This window comes from Delphinapterus leucas, chromosome 7, assembly GCF_059928025.1.
Source record: "Delphinapterus leucas isolate spDelLeu-1000000601 "Yukka" chromosome 7, BTC_Dleu_Yukka2, whole genome shotgun sequence".
Classification (NCBI taxonomy): domain Eukaryota; kingdom Metazoa; phylum Chordata; class Mammalia; order Artiodactyla; family Monodontidae; genus Delphinapterus; species Delphinapterus leucas.
In genome coordinates this window covers 95266247-95282638 of record NC_143135.1, presented here as the reverse complement: position 1 = coordinate 95282638, position 16392 = coordinate 95266247, and the positions used below count along the sequence as shown (strand labels likewise).

The window sequence follows — 16392 nt, the reverse complement described above, 5'->3', positions numbered from 1 at the left end:
CCATATTTTTTTCCCCTGAAATTAAGGTTCTTAAATTCAACTAGTCCTAGGAAGTAAAAAGAAGCAGCTACTCTAAAAGCAGCTAGCTGGGCAATTTGGAGCCTTTTCAGGTACTATACTTTTGTAAAATGCCTCTCAGTACTAGGAAATTGGAAGGTATCCCATTCTTTGGTTGTAGGCAACAGAGACCAACTTGGGTTAACTTAAGCAAAAGGAAATTTATTGAATATCAGGAATTCACAAGATTAGGGAGAAGTCTGGAGAAACACACTTGGCATTGGCCAAGAACCAGGGCAGCCCTAAAGGGCTCAGGAAGCTGTAAATCGTTATAGGATGCACTATAGCAATTTCAATTCTTAGAAAGGAGCATTCAGCCCGGCCTGGCTTCAGTCATTGTCCTCCATACAGCTGAGGAAGTTGGCTAGACTATCCATTGGGGTGGGGAGGATGTAATTCCTCAAAGTTACGGTGCTACTAAGAAAGGAGAATGGATGGATAGTAGGGTTATAAAAACACAATAAATACATACTGGCTCAGTCCCTAGACCTTACAGTGGAACATGGACTTTGGAGAGCTAAAGTGGCAGAATCAGACCTTAAGGTCGTTTAAGGTTAAGGTTTCTGTTTTTTGTGTTGTTTTTTTGGGTTTTGGTGGGTTTTGTTTTTGTTTTTGGTTGTTTTGTTTTTGGTGGCCTTAGGGTATAATCACACAGCACACAATTCACACATTTTAAGTATACGGTTCATTGTTTTTTAGTATATTCACAGTTGTGCAGTCACACAACTAAAACAGTCAATTTTAGAATATTTTCATCACCCCAAAAAGAAACTTTAGTAATCACCCTTCATCTTCCCCTAGCTCTAAGCAACCACTAATCTACTTTCTGTCTGTATGGATTGGCTTATTCTGGACAATTTCATGTAAATGGAATCATACAATATATGCTCTTTTGTGACTGGCTTTTTTGACTTAGCATGTTTTTAGGGCTCATCCATATTGTAGCATGTATCAGTACTCCATTCCTTTTTATTGTTGAATAATATTCCACTGTATAGCTATACCAGATTGGTTTATCCATTCTTCAGTTGTAGGGTTGTTTCCACTGTTAGCTGTTATGAATAATGCTCCTTTGAACACTGGTGTACGAATTTTTGTGTGGAGATATTTTCATTTCTCTTGGGTATATACCTAGGAGTAGAATTGCTGGTTCATATGGTAACTCTTTAACTTTTTGAGGAACTGCCAGACTGTTTTCCAAAATGGCTGTACATTGTACCTACTGGTATATGAGGTACCGATTTCTCTGTTTGCAAACCGAAGTTCAAATCCTGGTTCTAGCATTTCTTGCTTTGTGACCTTCAGTAAAACAGTCTGAGGATCCATCTGTCAGTTGTAAAACAAAACATACCTAACTTGAAAGGATATAATTAACGTTAAGTATCTAAGCATAGTGTCCATCATAGTAAGTTTTTAAAAATTATTTAGCTTCCTTCCTCCTTCCTCTTCTCCCTGGCTGCTCCCCATGACTTCCTCTTGGGTTTCAAAGCTGTGTGAGTCGGACTTGAATTCTTTTGCTTCATATTACTTAATCTTCCCAGGAAACAGTAGTAAGAGACGGTGTGGATATACTGGATCTCCTGACTGCTAATCATAATGATCACCATATGAGATGAAATACAGTGCATCTTAACTTACAGACTAGCTTACTTTGTTAAAGTCCTGTCCTTAAACAGTTTCTGTAGAGCATAAGTCCTGTCAGAGTAGAGGAATAGAAGTCAGTGAATGGCCTTTAAGTCAAAAGATAAACCCCAAATAGGAATTAGGATACCCCCAATCTAATTCTGCCCTGTCTTCATTCAGAAGTCTTATCTTTTTTTTATTAATTTTTATTGGAGTATGGTTGCTTTACAATGTTTTGTTAGCCTCCACTGCACAACAAAATGAATCAGCCATACGCATACAGGTATCCCCTCCCTTTTGGACTTCCCTCCCATTTCGGTTACCACAGTGCATTAGGTAGAGTTCCCTGTGCTATACAGTACGTTCCCATCAGTTGTCTATTTTGTACATAGTTTCAATAATGTATATGTGTCAATTCCAGTCCCTCCTTCCCCACCCCTTTCCCCCTTTGTATCCATACATTTGTTCTCTACGTCCACATCTCTTTCTGCTTTGCAAATAAGATCATGTATACCATTTTCTAGATTCCATATATACACGTTATTATATGACATTTGCTTTTCTCTTTCTGACTTCACTCTGTATGACTCTCAGTTCATCCGTGTCTCTACAAATGACCCAGTTTCGTTCCTTTTTATGGCTGAGTAATATTCCATTGTATATATGTACCACATCTTCCTTTTTCTTTTTCTTTTTTTTTTTTTTTTTTTTGCGGTACACGGGCCTCTCACTGTTGTGGCCTCTCCCGTTGCGGAGCACAGGCTCCGGACGCACAGGCCCAGCAGCCATGGCTCACAGGCCCAGCCGCTCCGCAGCATGTGGGATCTTCCCGGACCGGGGCACGAACCCGTGTCCCCTGCATCGGCAGGCGAACTCTCAACCACTGCGCCACCAGGGAAGCCCATGTACCACATCTTCTTTATCCATTCCTCTGTTGATGGACATTTAGATTGCTTCCATGACCTGACTGTTGTAAATAGTGCTGCTGTGAACATTGGGGTGCATGTGTTTTTTTTGAATTATGGTTTTCTCTGGGTATATGCCCAGTAGTGGGATTGTTGGGTCATATTGTAGTTCTATTTTTAGTTTTCTAAGGAACCTCCATACTGTTCTCCATAGTGGCTGTAGCCATTTAAATTCCCACCAACAGTGCAAGAGGGTTCCTTTTTCTCCACACCCTCTCCAGCATTTATTGTTTGTAGATTTTTTGATGATGGCCATTCTGACCGGTGTGAGGTGATACCTCATTGTAGTTTTGGTTTGCATTTCTCTAATAGTGATGTTGAGCATCCTTTCATGTGTTTGTTGGCCATGTGTACGTCTTCTTTGGAGAAATGTCTATTTAGGTCTTCTGCCCATTTTTGGATTGGGTTGTTTGTCTTTTTGATATTGAGCTGTGTGAGCTGCTTGTATACTTTGGAGATTAATCTTTGTCAGTTGCTTCATTTGCAAATATTTTCTCCCATTCTGAGGGCTGTCTTTTGGTCTTGTTAATGGTTTCCAGAAGTCTTATCCTTTTAAAGAACCTGATTCAGGAAGTCACTGGGAGACTACCTAGCCTTTTTTTCTGCTGTAGAACTGAGTAGTATGCAGGTAGCCTGTTTAAAAGCCATAGAAGAGAATGAACTCATGGGGATAACGGGCCTTCAGGACAACAAAAGATTAATAGAGTTGACTCAAAGTAAGAGGGGAGAGATCAAGACCAAAGGGTCAAAACCAAGGTTTTCTTCTTTGACCTGCTTTACCATACATAATAAGCAGACTGTTTAATGCTGGCTGTAGGAACAAGATAATAGAGTATTATGACTGGATCATTTTCGCAGTTGTTCTGGCAGCTGTGTTAGTTATTCTGACCATATGGAACCCATCTGACCCCTGTGATTGGGGTTCTAGAATAAGAGTCATGGTGGGAAATGAAAGTCATGATGCTTATGATTTAGATATTTCTCCAGTAACGGTGTGGGGTTTTTTTTTGGTTTTTTTGGCTGCGTTGGGTCTTTGTTGCTGTGCGCAGGCTTTCTCTAGTTGCGGTGAGCGGGGGCTGCTCTTCATTGCGGTGTGCAGGCTTCTCATTGCAGTGGCTTCTCCTGTTGCGGAGCCTGGGCTCTAGGCGCATGGGCTTCAGTAGTTGTGGCACGAGGGCTCAGTAGTTGGGGCTCAGTAGTTGTGGCACGAGGGCTCAGTAGTTGGGGCTCACGGACTCTAGAGCGCAGGCTCAGTAGTTGTGGCACACAGGCTTAGTTGCTCCGAGGCATGTGGGATCTTCCCGGCCCAGGGCTTGAACCCGTGTCCCCTGCATTAGCAGGCGGATTCCTAACCACGGTGCCACCAGGGAAGTCCTTCAGTAACAGTTTTAAAGTGCTAGAGATACTTTTTTTGGTCATTAGCTCAAGCATAGAAAGAGCTAATTATTTTAGTGATTGTGAATCTCTTTTCCTAATTTATTTTCTTAATTTTCTAGTTTTAGAAATTAAAATGTTTAGTTTTAGAAATCGAAATGTTCTGCTTCCTCTCTGTTTATACCTGTTTTACTTTTTAAATTTCTCTCCATATATGTATATTTAATATTTAGTAATCGTTAGGAGTCCTTTGCTATTGTCTAGGAAATTTGTCCTAATAAGAAATACTATCTTCTTCAAAACACATATGACAAACTAAGCCAAATATGAAAATGGGAAGTCAGCCTTGGTAATGTGACCATGGATCAAGATAACTGGAATAGAGTTGAGACTCCAGTTGAGCACATCTCAGGACGGAAGTTGGCTGTGAGACAGACATTGGACATTATGTAATACGATTTTTTAAAAAATCAAATAGGACCCGAGGTTAAACTTTTCCAGCTGATTCCTGTTTTGTGTAGGGATAAATTGTCCAACCTACAATTTTTCATTGTGGTCAAATTGGTTTACTAGTCTCAGAATATCTTATTACAGTCTTTCCTTTGAATATTGTTTGTGCTGTCTTTTCCTCCAGTTTTTAATTGTGAAATGTCCTTTGCTTTTTTTCCTCTATGTATTCATGATGTTAGCCCAAGTTACTCGTCTTGGTTGTTGATGCGTAGCTTCCTTAGACAACACATTTGCACATGCAGACTTACATATACAGTTTTTTTATTACTTGAGTATGTATTTTATAAGCAGTTCTGGTAAATGTCAGTTGATACTGATGGTGACGTGGACTGTTCCTGCTAATTTATTTGGTCTCTACTTATTCTTGTAAAATACTTCAGAGTAATACCAAAGAGCTATGTATACTTTCAGTGTGTTTTAGAGAAGAATTTGCTTATGTACTGTTTTTATTCACAAGTAATTTGCATTGTCTTATCTCTTCTAGGAGGAGAGCATTCCCATTGCTTTATCTGGTAGGGATATTTTAGCTAGAGCAAAAAACGGAACAGGCAAGAGCGGTGCCTACCTCATTCCCTTACTTGAACGGCTAGACCTGAAGAAGGACAATATACAAGGTTAGTTGTTTGTTTAAACTGTAAATGGCGATTTAAATCTTGGAGCGATTACCATCTTTTTTTTAGTCAGAACTTAAATAATCTGGAATTCGTATTTGTCCTTTTCACAGTTTCTGGCCTGGTTGTCTTGTAAAAATGATTCCTACCTTTTTTTAAAGAGATTTCTAGTTTTCAAAGTTCTTTTACATATTACACAGCTATGACAACATTCCAGTGAGATAGGCAAAATAAGATTATCGTCCTATAGATAGATAGGAAAAGCTAAGATCTTGAGAAGTTAAATTATCTGACATAGATACTTACAAACTATGGAACTGAAATGTTTCTTGTGACAGCTGTGTGTCTGCAGAGTTCCTTGTAGAAACATGAACTTTTTCTCTTTAAAGCCTGTGGTTTGGGGATTTTAAGAGGTTAGGCAGTAAGGAAGAAACAAATTTCCATAACTGTACCCAGAGTAAGCTAATAGAGTTAAGTTTTCATCTCTGAAGCTTTTTCTTAAATTTTCAGCTGTTTTTTTCCCCAGCTTTCTTGATCTATAATTATTATTTCTGCCATCTCTCTGTTACTTACTTTCATATGATATAAATAGAACTGGGCGGCAAGAGTTTCTTATTTGGGTATTTTGACTAGTGAATCTCTTACTAAAATATTAATGAACTTTGGGCTAATAATTGACCACTCAAAGAACCCTTTAAGGGTTTGTAAATAAGAAGAGTACAAGAATTGTATAGCATTGTTACTGAGGAAAAGTCTAAATCTGGAACACTATAATAGGTTCTCTTTTTTTTTAAGAAATTTATTCATTTGAGTGTCTTAATTACAAGGGGAAATATTTCTGTAGCTTCTTAAACTCTTAATATATGCTGTTTTTTTTCTGTTTTCTCTGTTATTTGTTATTTTCCAGCAATGGTGATTGTTCCCACTAGAGAACTTGCTCTACAGGTCAGTCAAATTTGCATCCAGGTCAGCAAACACATGGGAGGGGCTAAAGTGATGGCAACCACAGGAGGAACCAATTTACGGGATGACATAATGAGGCTTGATGATACAGGTAGGAAATGATTGATGTAAGGTGGCTGGCTCTCTGTAATTCCACACACAGGTGTTTCCTTTCAGTAACTTATTAAAATTGTTTTTTAAATTAATAAGGAACAAACATTGCAGTAGAAAAATGAATAAAGGAAATGACTATTTCATTCAAGCAAAAAAAACCAGTTGTTTTAGTAATTGAAAGAATATTCAGCCTTACTAATTTTTTAAATTGTACATAAAAACAGTAAAGCGATATTGTACCTATCTGATTGACAAGGTTAATTCAGATTGGCAAGGCTAATTAGTAACCAGTAATGTGAGTTTGTGGAGAAGTTGGCTGTCTTGCAACATGGGTGTATAAATTGATATAATCTCTGTGGTGGGCAATTTGGCATTATATTTCAAAATTATAAATGTATATTTTTAAGAATCTTTTTTTGAAGAAATAATTGGACAAATGCAAGGTTGTTTACTACAGCATGGTTTGTAGTACTGAAAAACTTGGAGCAACCTGAATGTCAAGGGAGTTTGGCTAAAATACATTGGATATAGTCTGAAGGGAATTCCACACGGCCATTAAAGAGTGAAGCTGACCTGTATTCATTTTTTAATGAAGAGTTCTCCATTGTACGTTATTTAGTGAAAAAAGAAAACAGCAAGAATGAAATCCACTTATATAAAATTATACATAGAATTTTAGTCAAAATTTTATATATGATTATCATTTGATTAGTTTAATTACTATATTCTTTGTGCTGTCCTGTTATTTAAAATGATTATTTTATTTGATCCTTATTACAGTCTTCGGAAGACCCTTGATCTAGATTAAAGGCAAGCTACTGTATCAGAAGCTTGGCATACCTTTTGTTTTTCCTTGGGGGTTGCCCCAAGACAAGGAAGTATGCCCCTTATTTGGAGCAGGTGATTTGGGAAGTTGTAGCCCCACCCCCATGTAGCAGTGAAACTAACAGGTACTCTCTAGCCAACCAAAGATGAAATGGAAATCCATATTCTAAAACACATCTGTGCCTCTTTGTATTATTCCTGCCTCTACAGCAGTATTTCTGATAAAATATATGATATAAACCTTTACTATATCCTTTTTGCCCCAACTAAAATTAACGAAAATATGTTTTCTAATCTTGTGTAGTGCATGTCGTGATAGCTACCCCTGGGAGAATCCTGGATCTTATCAAGAAAGGAGTAGCAAAAGTTGATCATGTCCAGATGATAGTATTGGATGAGGTAATGTCTCTTCATTTGGAAATATACTATTCTGTACTACTCTGGCTTTGTTCATAACTGCCAGTTAATGAAGCATAACCTCTTTGTGTTTATGCGCTTTTATTTTATTATTATTTTTTTAATATTTGGCTGCATTGGGTCTTCGTTGCGCGCAGGCTTTCTCTAGTTGTGGCAAGCGGGGGCTACTCTTTGTTGTGGTGGGTGGGCTTCTCATTGCGGTGGCTTCTCTTGTTGCAGAACACAGGCTCTAGGCACACGGGCTTCAGTCGTTGTAGCACGCAGGCGCAGTAGTTGTGGCTTGCAGGCTCAGTAGTTGTGGCACATGGGCTTAGTTGCTCTGCGGCACGTGGCATATTCCCGGACTAGGGTTCAAACCCATGTCCCCTGCATTGGCAGGCGAATTCTTAATCACTCTGCCACCAGGGAAGTCCCTATGACCTTTTAATAAATGCATGACTCTTGTCGGTTCAAAGTAATTTGCTTATAAAACATGTTTTACCCTTTAAAAACAATAGATGATAGGAATTTATAGGACTAAATCAGCCTTGTGTCTTTTTCTTAGTAAAGCAAGGTTTTTATTTTTCAGTGAGAAGTTGTTGAATAATCTCAAAGCCAAGTTCATTCAAAGTCTCTTTCCATTCTGTGATTCATCTTAAGAAGCATGTAATGTCTCTGACCCCTCATTTAACATACAACTTTGTACTGTTTGGTTTTTCGTCCCTGTTATAATGTGTTATCTCACCAGGTTATAAGTGCCTTTTAAGAACTTATTCAGCTCTGCATCCTTAGGACCTAGCAGTGTTTTATACATATATGAAACCAGTGTTGATGTTTTTACAGTTATTTTCCTGTTTGGTCTGTGTTTTAGATTACTAGAGCAGTTTCGTCATGATCTATTCAGAAGAGGTGTTTATCTTTGAGTAATGAGAGCACATTTATTAGTTACTGCGTGCTAGCACTAAGTGCTTTATGTGTTTTTTCATTTAATTTTTGCAAGAATCCTATAAGATAGGTATCCTATAAAGTAGTTACTACAGTAAGAAGACATCTTAATTTTTAAATTGTGGAAACTGAAATAGTGGTTAAGAAACCTCCCAACATAGCTGATAAGGAGACAAGTTTTAAACCCAGGTAGTTTGACTCTGTAGCCTGTACTTTTAACCACTATACTATAATGTCTCTGTAATGGAAGTCACATTAAAATTTTGTTATGGGAACAAGGATTATATCTGTCTGGGACTTTTTTTCCTTGGAAGATGAGTATTACAGACTTTTCCCCTTCTGAATCACTGGTAATGTGTCTTGGTGCCTTTGGACTATGCAGTGTTGTAGAGGACTTACTGTTTACAACCAGGAGCATTCCATGAACTTGCTGGATGATGCCTTATTAACCAAAGACCTTAGACATTATTTCATTGTGTTTAAGATCGTCTTCTCTTTGTACTGCAGGCAGATAAGTTGCTGTCACAGGATTTTGTGCAGATAATGGAGGATATTATTCTCACGCTACCTAAAAACAGACAAATTTTATTATATTCTGCTACTTTCCCTCTTAGTGTACAGAAGTTCATGGTGAGTATAAACCTGTACTTGGAAGCAGTACTATCCTGTTGTCCATGAGTATATCTTTATCCATAATTACATCTTACTACTAGTCTGTATTACACTGATTTCAAGTTTGGGGCTTTTTCTTCAGCTGATCAATTAAGGTTTGTTGTGCATAAATTAACTGATTTTTTTAAGATACAAAAGTAATTTGATTCTTATTTGTTCACTTAGCTTTTGGTGTCAGACTGACATAGCCATTGGTTCTAGATAAATTGATTACAGCATAATTCTATAAAGTACAAAATAGTAACTTAGCTGTATATCTGAATGTTATATCTCCCATTTTATGGTAATTTACTTCTTCCATGACAGATAATAACATTTTAAAGAGGGCTCCATTCCTTAAAGTAAGAGTTTATCAGGCAGAAATGTATGAGGTTATATTCTGAGTTTAAGAAATAGACTCTGCTTTCATTTAAATATGAGACTCTTCTTTTTTTCAGAATTCCCATTTGCAGAAACCCTATGAGATTAACCTGATGGAGGAACTAACTTTGAAGGGAGTAACCCAGTACTACGCATATGTAACTGAGCGCCAAAAAGTACACTGCCTCAACACACTTTTCTCCAGGGTAAGTCTGTTAGGCTTCAGCAGCTGAATGTTGTCCATTACTACTTAACCTCAGTAAAACAAACAGTTGTATCAGTTTTCTCACCATTTTCTTTTTCTTTCTTTTTTTTTTTTTAAATATTTATTTGGCTGCGCCGGGTCTTAGTTGTGGCATGCAGGATCTTTTAAGTTGCAGCATGTGGGCTCTTTTAAGTTGCAGCATGTGGGCTCTTAGTTGCGGCATGCGGGATCTAGTTCCCTGACCAGGGATCGAACCCGGGCACCCTGCACTGGGAGCACGGAGTCTTAACCACTGGACCACCAGGGAAGTCCCTCTCAGCATTTTCAGTGTAAAAAAAATTCCTTAGTTTTTCCTAAAGGTAGTTTGAGTTGTTGATCCGAAGCTGATACTGTATGATTGTCAAGTCACAGGCACCTTCTAATTTGATTCTAAAATAATTTGACCTTAATTACAGATAATCCTCATTATTCTCAGTAATTATAATTGTTCCGTTGTAGGCAGATTCTGTTTTTGCAAATTTTCCAAAATTTCCTTGTCACCCCAAAGTCAGTACTCAGGTGCTCTTGACGTCATTTGCAGACATACGTGAAAAATTTGAGACCTCGTGCGGTTTCCCCCTGCTTTCTTGTTTCAGCTCATACTATAAATGAGCACCCTTTCCACCGTCTATTTAGTGCCACATTTCCCACATTTCTGTGCTTTTCTGTTGATTTCACTCTTTTAAATGGCCCCTAGGCATAGTGCTGAAGTGTTGTCCAGCGCTCCTAAGTACAAGAAGACTGATGTGCCTTGCAGAGATAATATATTAGATAAACTTCATAAAGGCATGAGTTACAGAACTGTGGGCCATGAGTAAATAAGGTGTCTTTAAACAGTAACACTGTTTAAACCAAATTCCTTGGTGGTCCAGTGGTTAGGACTCTGCGCCTCCACTGCAGAGGGCATGGGTTCAATCCCTGGTCAGGGAACTAGGATCCTGCAAGCTGTGTGGCAGGACCAAAAAAAATAAAACCAGTAACACACATAAAACAAGGTTATCTGTTGACCCGTTGATGAAGAAGTTAAGTGTCCCTCACAGGAACCTAACCCTGTATTTCCCCTGGAAGCAGTGGTCCTATATTCAGTAATTCAGTGTTTCCAGTAACTGTATAGAACGTAACTACCTCAAGTAATGAGAATTGGCTGTGTTTTACACCTGTTGGCAATTATGCAGCCCTTATGAAAAATACTCTGCTACAATAAAACTTACTCTACAATAAAAATTATCTTCAACTACTATGTAAATGAAACAGTACTTAAAATTTTTACAGTTTTGCATCTCTCTTGTATCATGAGATTCTAAGTCTTAGATGATATTTTCAAGATTTGGCAAAGTTAATGAAGGTTTTTGTTTTCCTTCCTTACGTCATCTTTTGTTTTGTTTTCCCCCTGTGCTCAGCTTCAGATAAACCAGTCGATCATTTTCTGTAACTCCTCTCAGAGAGTTGAATTGCTAGCCAAGAAGATTTCTCAACTGGGTTATTCTTGCTTCTATATCCATGCTAAAATGAGGCAGGTGAGTATAAAACTTGAACTTGTATAGATTATTTTAAAAACCTTTTTCTTAGTATTTCTTGGATTTTGTTTTAATGCTCTTCCAAATGCCGTGAGTTTAAGAATAAATTATTCCTTAGCAGGCAAAGGACCATTCATTTTAACCTCTCTGAGGTTAGGTTTTCTAACTACAAACAGGGTTAATAGTACATATTCTTACCTCACAAGGTTGTCAGGAAGATTGAGATTATGTATGAATGAGTAGTTTGTAAGTTGCCAAGCATAATAGAAATGTGAGATTTTATTCCCTTCCTTCCCCGTATTCTTAGATTTGGGCTAGTATTTAATACAGTAATCACTAGCCACAGGTGGCAATTTAAAAGAGTTAAAATTTAAATAAGTTAAAATTAAACAATATTTAAAATTTAGATTCAGTACAATCCCTGTCAAACTACCAATGGCATTTTTCACAGAACTAGAACAAAAAATTTCACAATTTGTATGGAAACACAAAAGACCCCGAATAGCCAAAGCAATCTTGAGAAAGAAAAACTGAGCTGGAGGAATCAGGCTCCCTGACTTCAGACTATACTACAAAGCTACAGTAATCAAGACAGTATGGGACTGGCACAAAAACAGAAATATAGATCAACGGAGCAGTATAGAAAGCCCACAGATAAACCCACTCACATATGGTCACCTTATCTTTGATAAAGGAGGCAAGAATATACAGTGGAGAAAAGACAGCCTCCTCAATGAGTGATGCTGGGAAAACTGGACAGCTACATGTAAAAGAATGAAATTAGAACACTTCCTAACACCGTACACAAAAATAAACTCAAAATGGATTAAAGACCTAAATGTAAGGCTAGACACTATAAAATTCTTACAGGAAAACATAGGCAGAACACTCTGACATAAATCACAGCAAGATCCTTTTTGACCCACCTCCTAGAGAAATGGAAAGAAAAATAAATAAATGGGATCTAATGAAACTTAAAAGCTTTTGCACAGCAAAGGGAACCATAAAGAAGATGAAAAGACAACCCTCAGAATGGGAGAAAATATTTGCAAACGAAGCAGCTGACAAAGGATTAATCTCCAAAATATATAAGCAGCTCATGCAGCTCAATAGCAAAAAAACATGAAAACCCAATCCAAAAATGGGCAGAAGACCTAAATAGACATTTCTCCAAAGAAGACATACAGATGGCCAAAAAGCACATGAAAAAATGCTCAATATCACTAATTATTAGAGAAATGCAAATCAAAATTACAATGAGGTATCACCTCACACCGGTCAGAATGGCCATCATCAAAAAATCTACAAACAATAAATGCTGGAGAGGGTGTGGAGAAAAGGAACTCTCTTGCACTGTTGGTGGGAATTTAAATGGATACAGCCACTATGGAGAACAGTATGGAGGTTCCTTAAGAAACTAAAAATAGAGCTACCATACAAACCAGCAATCCTACTACTGGGCATATACCGTGAGGAAACCATAATTCAAAAAGAGTCATGTACCAAACTGTTCATTGCAGCACTATTTACAGTATCCGGGAGATGGAAGCACCCTAAGTGTCCATCAGCAGGTGAATGGATAAAGAAGATGTGGCACATATATACGATGGAATATTACTCAGCCATAAAAAGAAATGGAATTGAGTTATTTGTAGTGAGGTGGATGGACTGAGAGTCTGTCATACAGAGTGAAGTAAGTCAGAAAGAGAAAAATACCATATGCTAACATATATATGGAATCTAAAAGAAAAAAAAAAAGATTCTGGAGAACCTAGAGGCAGGACAGGAATAAAGACCTAGACGTAGAGAATGGACTCTAGGACACGGGGAGGGCGAAGGGTAAGCTGAGATGAAATGAGGAAGTAGCACTGACATATACACTACCAAATGTAGCTAGTGGGAAGCAGCCGCCTAGCACAGGGATATCAGCTTGTGCTTTGTGACCACCTAGAGGGGTGGGATAGGGAGGGTGGGAGGGAGATGCAAGAGGGAGGGGATATGTAAAGCAATTATACTCCAATAAAGATGTTAAAAAAATAAAATTTAGTTCTTCAGTCGTACCACGTTTGAAGTGCTGTATTACATGTGACTAGCAGTCACAGTTTTGGAAAGTACAGATACAGAACATTTCCATCATTGCAGAAGGTTCTGATTTTTCTGTGTACCTCCTCAAGTACATCTGTTTTTACTATTTGCCTTTAGAAAAGGATGCAATCTATATTTCAGAACTTAATTCAACAGAAAATAAATTCAAAACTATCACAAGACAACATTTTGTGTTTGTGCTGACGTTGTGAAATTTCATAAGAAAGCAGTTTCTGTAGGCTAACGGGTTAAGAACTTAATCAACTCACATATGGTTTTCAAAGAAGCTTAGTGTCATGGATCAGATACCTTCATGTAGGCCCCTAATATTAAAATTGTCACAGGAAATGAATGTATTAAGTTGAAGAGAATATTTCAGAATGGAAGAACATTGTGTTGAAAAAAAAGACCAGTTTACCAGATGCTAGATTTATTGCTTTTGCTAGAGTCAGTGTATGTTTTCATTTTTGTTTTTTAATTGGAAAGTAGTTATTTTTAGCTTTTGTATATAATAACTGAAAAGGTAAATAGTAGATGTTTTGGTCAAGCCAAAAAACTTTTGGCATCTTTTGTTTGAAATATTTTAGAAGTATGGTGAAAATTATCACTAAAAATCCACTCCAAAAAAGAAAAATACCTTTTTTTTTTTTTTTTTTTTTTTGCGGTACGTGGGCCTCTCACTGTTGTGGCCTCTCACTGTTGTGGCCTCTCCGGTTGCGGAGCACAGGCTCCGGACGCACAGGCTCAGCGGCCATGGCTCATGGGCCCAGCCGCTCTGCAGCATGTGGGATCCTTCCGGACCGGGGCATGAACCCGCATCCCCTGCATCGGCAGGTGGACTCTCAACCACTGCGCCACCAGGGAAGCCCGAAAAATACCTTTAAGAATTGAGATAATAAGCAACATATACATATGTATTCATATTTATTCCCATGGGAAACTAATCTATGGTTAATTATTTTCACCTTTTGTTTTTAATTTATGTGTATTGAATTTGGCTCCTTTCTCATTCATGTAAAAAATAATTTGGGTATAAAGAACTTTGGGTAGGAGAAAAAAATCATGGCAGTTTGGGGGCTTGTGTGAGTTTTAATCAAATCAAATGCATTACTTTGTTCCTAGGAACATCGGAATCGTGTATTTCATGATTTCCGAAATGGCTTATGCCGCAATCTTGTTTGCACTGGTAAGTATTTTGTTTCGTTTACACAGTTTTGTGTTGTTTTTGTTTTGTTTTGTTTTTTGCGGTACGCGGGCCTCTCACTGTTGTGGCCTCTGCCATCGCGGAGCACAGGCTCCGGACGCGCAGGCTCAGCGGCCATGGCTCACGGGCCCAGCCGCTCCGCGGCATGTGGGATCTTCCCAGACCGGGGCACAAACCCGTGTCCCCTGCATCGGCAGGCGGACTCTCAACCACTGCGCCACCAGGGAAGCCCCCTACTTGTATTTTTCAAAGTCTTAATTAGCATAATAATTGTGGGACTAGAAAAGAATTAGAAGGGATCGCCTTGCATATTAGCTTACCTCAGGCCTGTTATAAATCATTTAGCAGAAGGGGATGAATGAATTCTAAACAAAGCATAAATAATTACTGCTAGAGGATTATGTCTTTTTAGAAATATTCTACGTTACACAACAAAATTTTTAAAAATAACTTTCTCTGTTAACCTTGGATTAAATACTCAAAAATAGACTGAAGAAAATTATACTCCTGAGACTCATTTATGAGTATATAGCTTATCAGTCATCCTTGATTTGCACAGTCACCTTAGACCATTTTTTTAAAACTTTGTTACAGGACTGGGAAAAGGTAACTTGTTGAGCAGAAAGCTGCTTATGGTAATGTGCATGACAGATAATGCCAGTAATTTGCAAATGCTTTTGAATTACTGATGAAGTGAATGAAGCTTAGATTACATTAGAAATATATGTTAAAGAGTATAATGACACCAAATTGAAGGATATAATGGAGTTTTGTGTTTTTGGTTTTTTTTTTAAGATTTGTTTACCCGAGGTATTGATATACAAGCTGTGAATGTGGTAATAAACTTTGACTTCCCAAAGCTGGCAGAGACCTATCTCCATCGTATTGGAAGATCAGGTGAGGAAAAGGAAGGAGATGTTCTTTGTGGACGTTGTTTGAGAAGTTTAATCACTAAATTTTGTTCCTTTGTAGAGTGTGGTAGCAGTTAGAACAGTGAATTAAAACTAATTTAGTTGTTTGATATATCAAATTAATTTCCAACTCTTCCAGAACACTTATTTTAAAAAGTTAAAATAACTTTATGCTTAATTTAAGATTCACAAATGAGAAGCTCACTTCTCTAACTGTACTGTTTAGTATGTATATTCTGGCAATTTTTGACAGAAATGAGCACCCATTTTTTCATTTGACAAAGGTAAGATAGCAGTGCTACTTGAGGCTGTGAAACCTGACGTTGTAGCGTGTGTGTGAGTTCATATACTCAGAAGGGCACTGAACCAAAACATACATCCTGTATGGATTTGCCACTTATAGACTAGTACTTGCACATTGATTCCCATGTTTAACTGTTTCATTAATTAAAATTGGTTTTTGTTAGGTCGCTTTGGTCATCTTGGCTTAGCCATCAACTTGATCACATATGATGATCGCTTCAACCTGAAAAGTATTGAGGAGCAGCTGGGAACAGAAATCAAACCTATCCCAAGTAACATTGACAAGAGCCTGTATGTGGCAGAATACCACAGCGAGCCTGTAGAAGATGAGAAACCTTAACAAGCATGTGTGTACCCGACAAAATAGCAAAGTGAGCATAATGTTTAAAAAAAAGAAATCAAGGTCCTCTTTCCTGGGGGAAATTTGATGTTCCACGATAATAATTAGCAGTAAAGGATGAAATACCTCTTGGCATAAATGACAGTAAACAGGAAGTATCTTGAAGTTGTAGTTGTGATCTTATTGGCGAATCCATAAATGCAGTTCACTTGAATATAGTCTTCCTAAGTAATGTAGTACGTGAGCAGTACTTAAGACAAATTCAGACTTCTAAAATAATGGAAACAAAAAAGAATCTTAGCGATTTTGAATATGAAAATATTTTTGCTCTTTATCACTCGGTCATCTCTGTTAGTGTTCACTCTTAATTTCTAATGGGAACCTTAATAAATTA

The 16392-nt window shown here is 37.8% G+C and overlaps 1 protein-coding gene across 7 annotated transcripts in view; it reads left to right on the top strand.

The window, feature by feature from the left end:
* Positions 1-16392, top strand: part of DDX6 (DEAD-box helicase 6) — a 34152-nt gene that overhangs the window by 12801 nt on the left and 4959 nt on the right. For 6 of the 7 annotated variants that reach the window (XM_022559018.3, XM_022559020.3, XM_089915662.1 and 3 more), the window contains 9 exons: positions 5014-5143; positions 6048-6194; positions 7326-7420; positions 8870-8992; positions 9472-9600; positions 11039-11155; positions 14363-14426; positions 15240-15341; positions 15823-16029. In XM_022559018.3, coding sequence (XP_022414726.1) covers positions 5014-5143; positions 6048-6194; positions 7326-7420; positions 8870-8992; positions 9472-9600; positions 11039-11155; positions 14363-14426; positions 15240-15341; positions 15823-15998 — 1083 coding nt within the window. In that variant the 3' untranslated portion in view covers positions 15999-16029. The remainder of the gene's footprint in view (positions 1-5013; positions 5144-6047; positions 6195-7325; positions 7421-8869; positions 8993-9471; positions 9601-11038; positions 11156-14362; positions 14427-15239; positions 15342-15822; positions 16030-16392) is intronic. The other variant, XM_089915663.1, reaches the window with a different exon arrangement.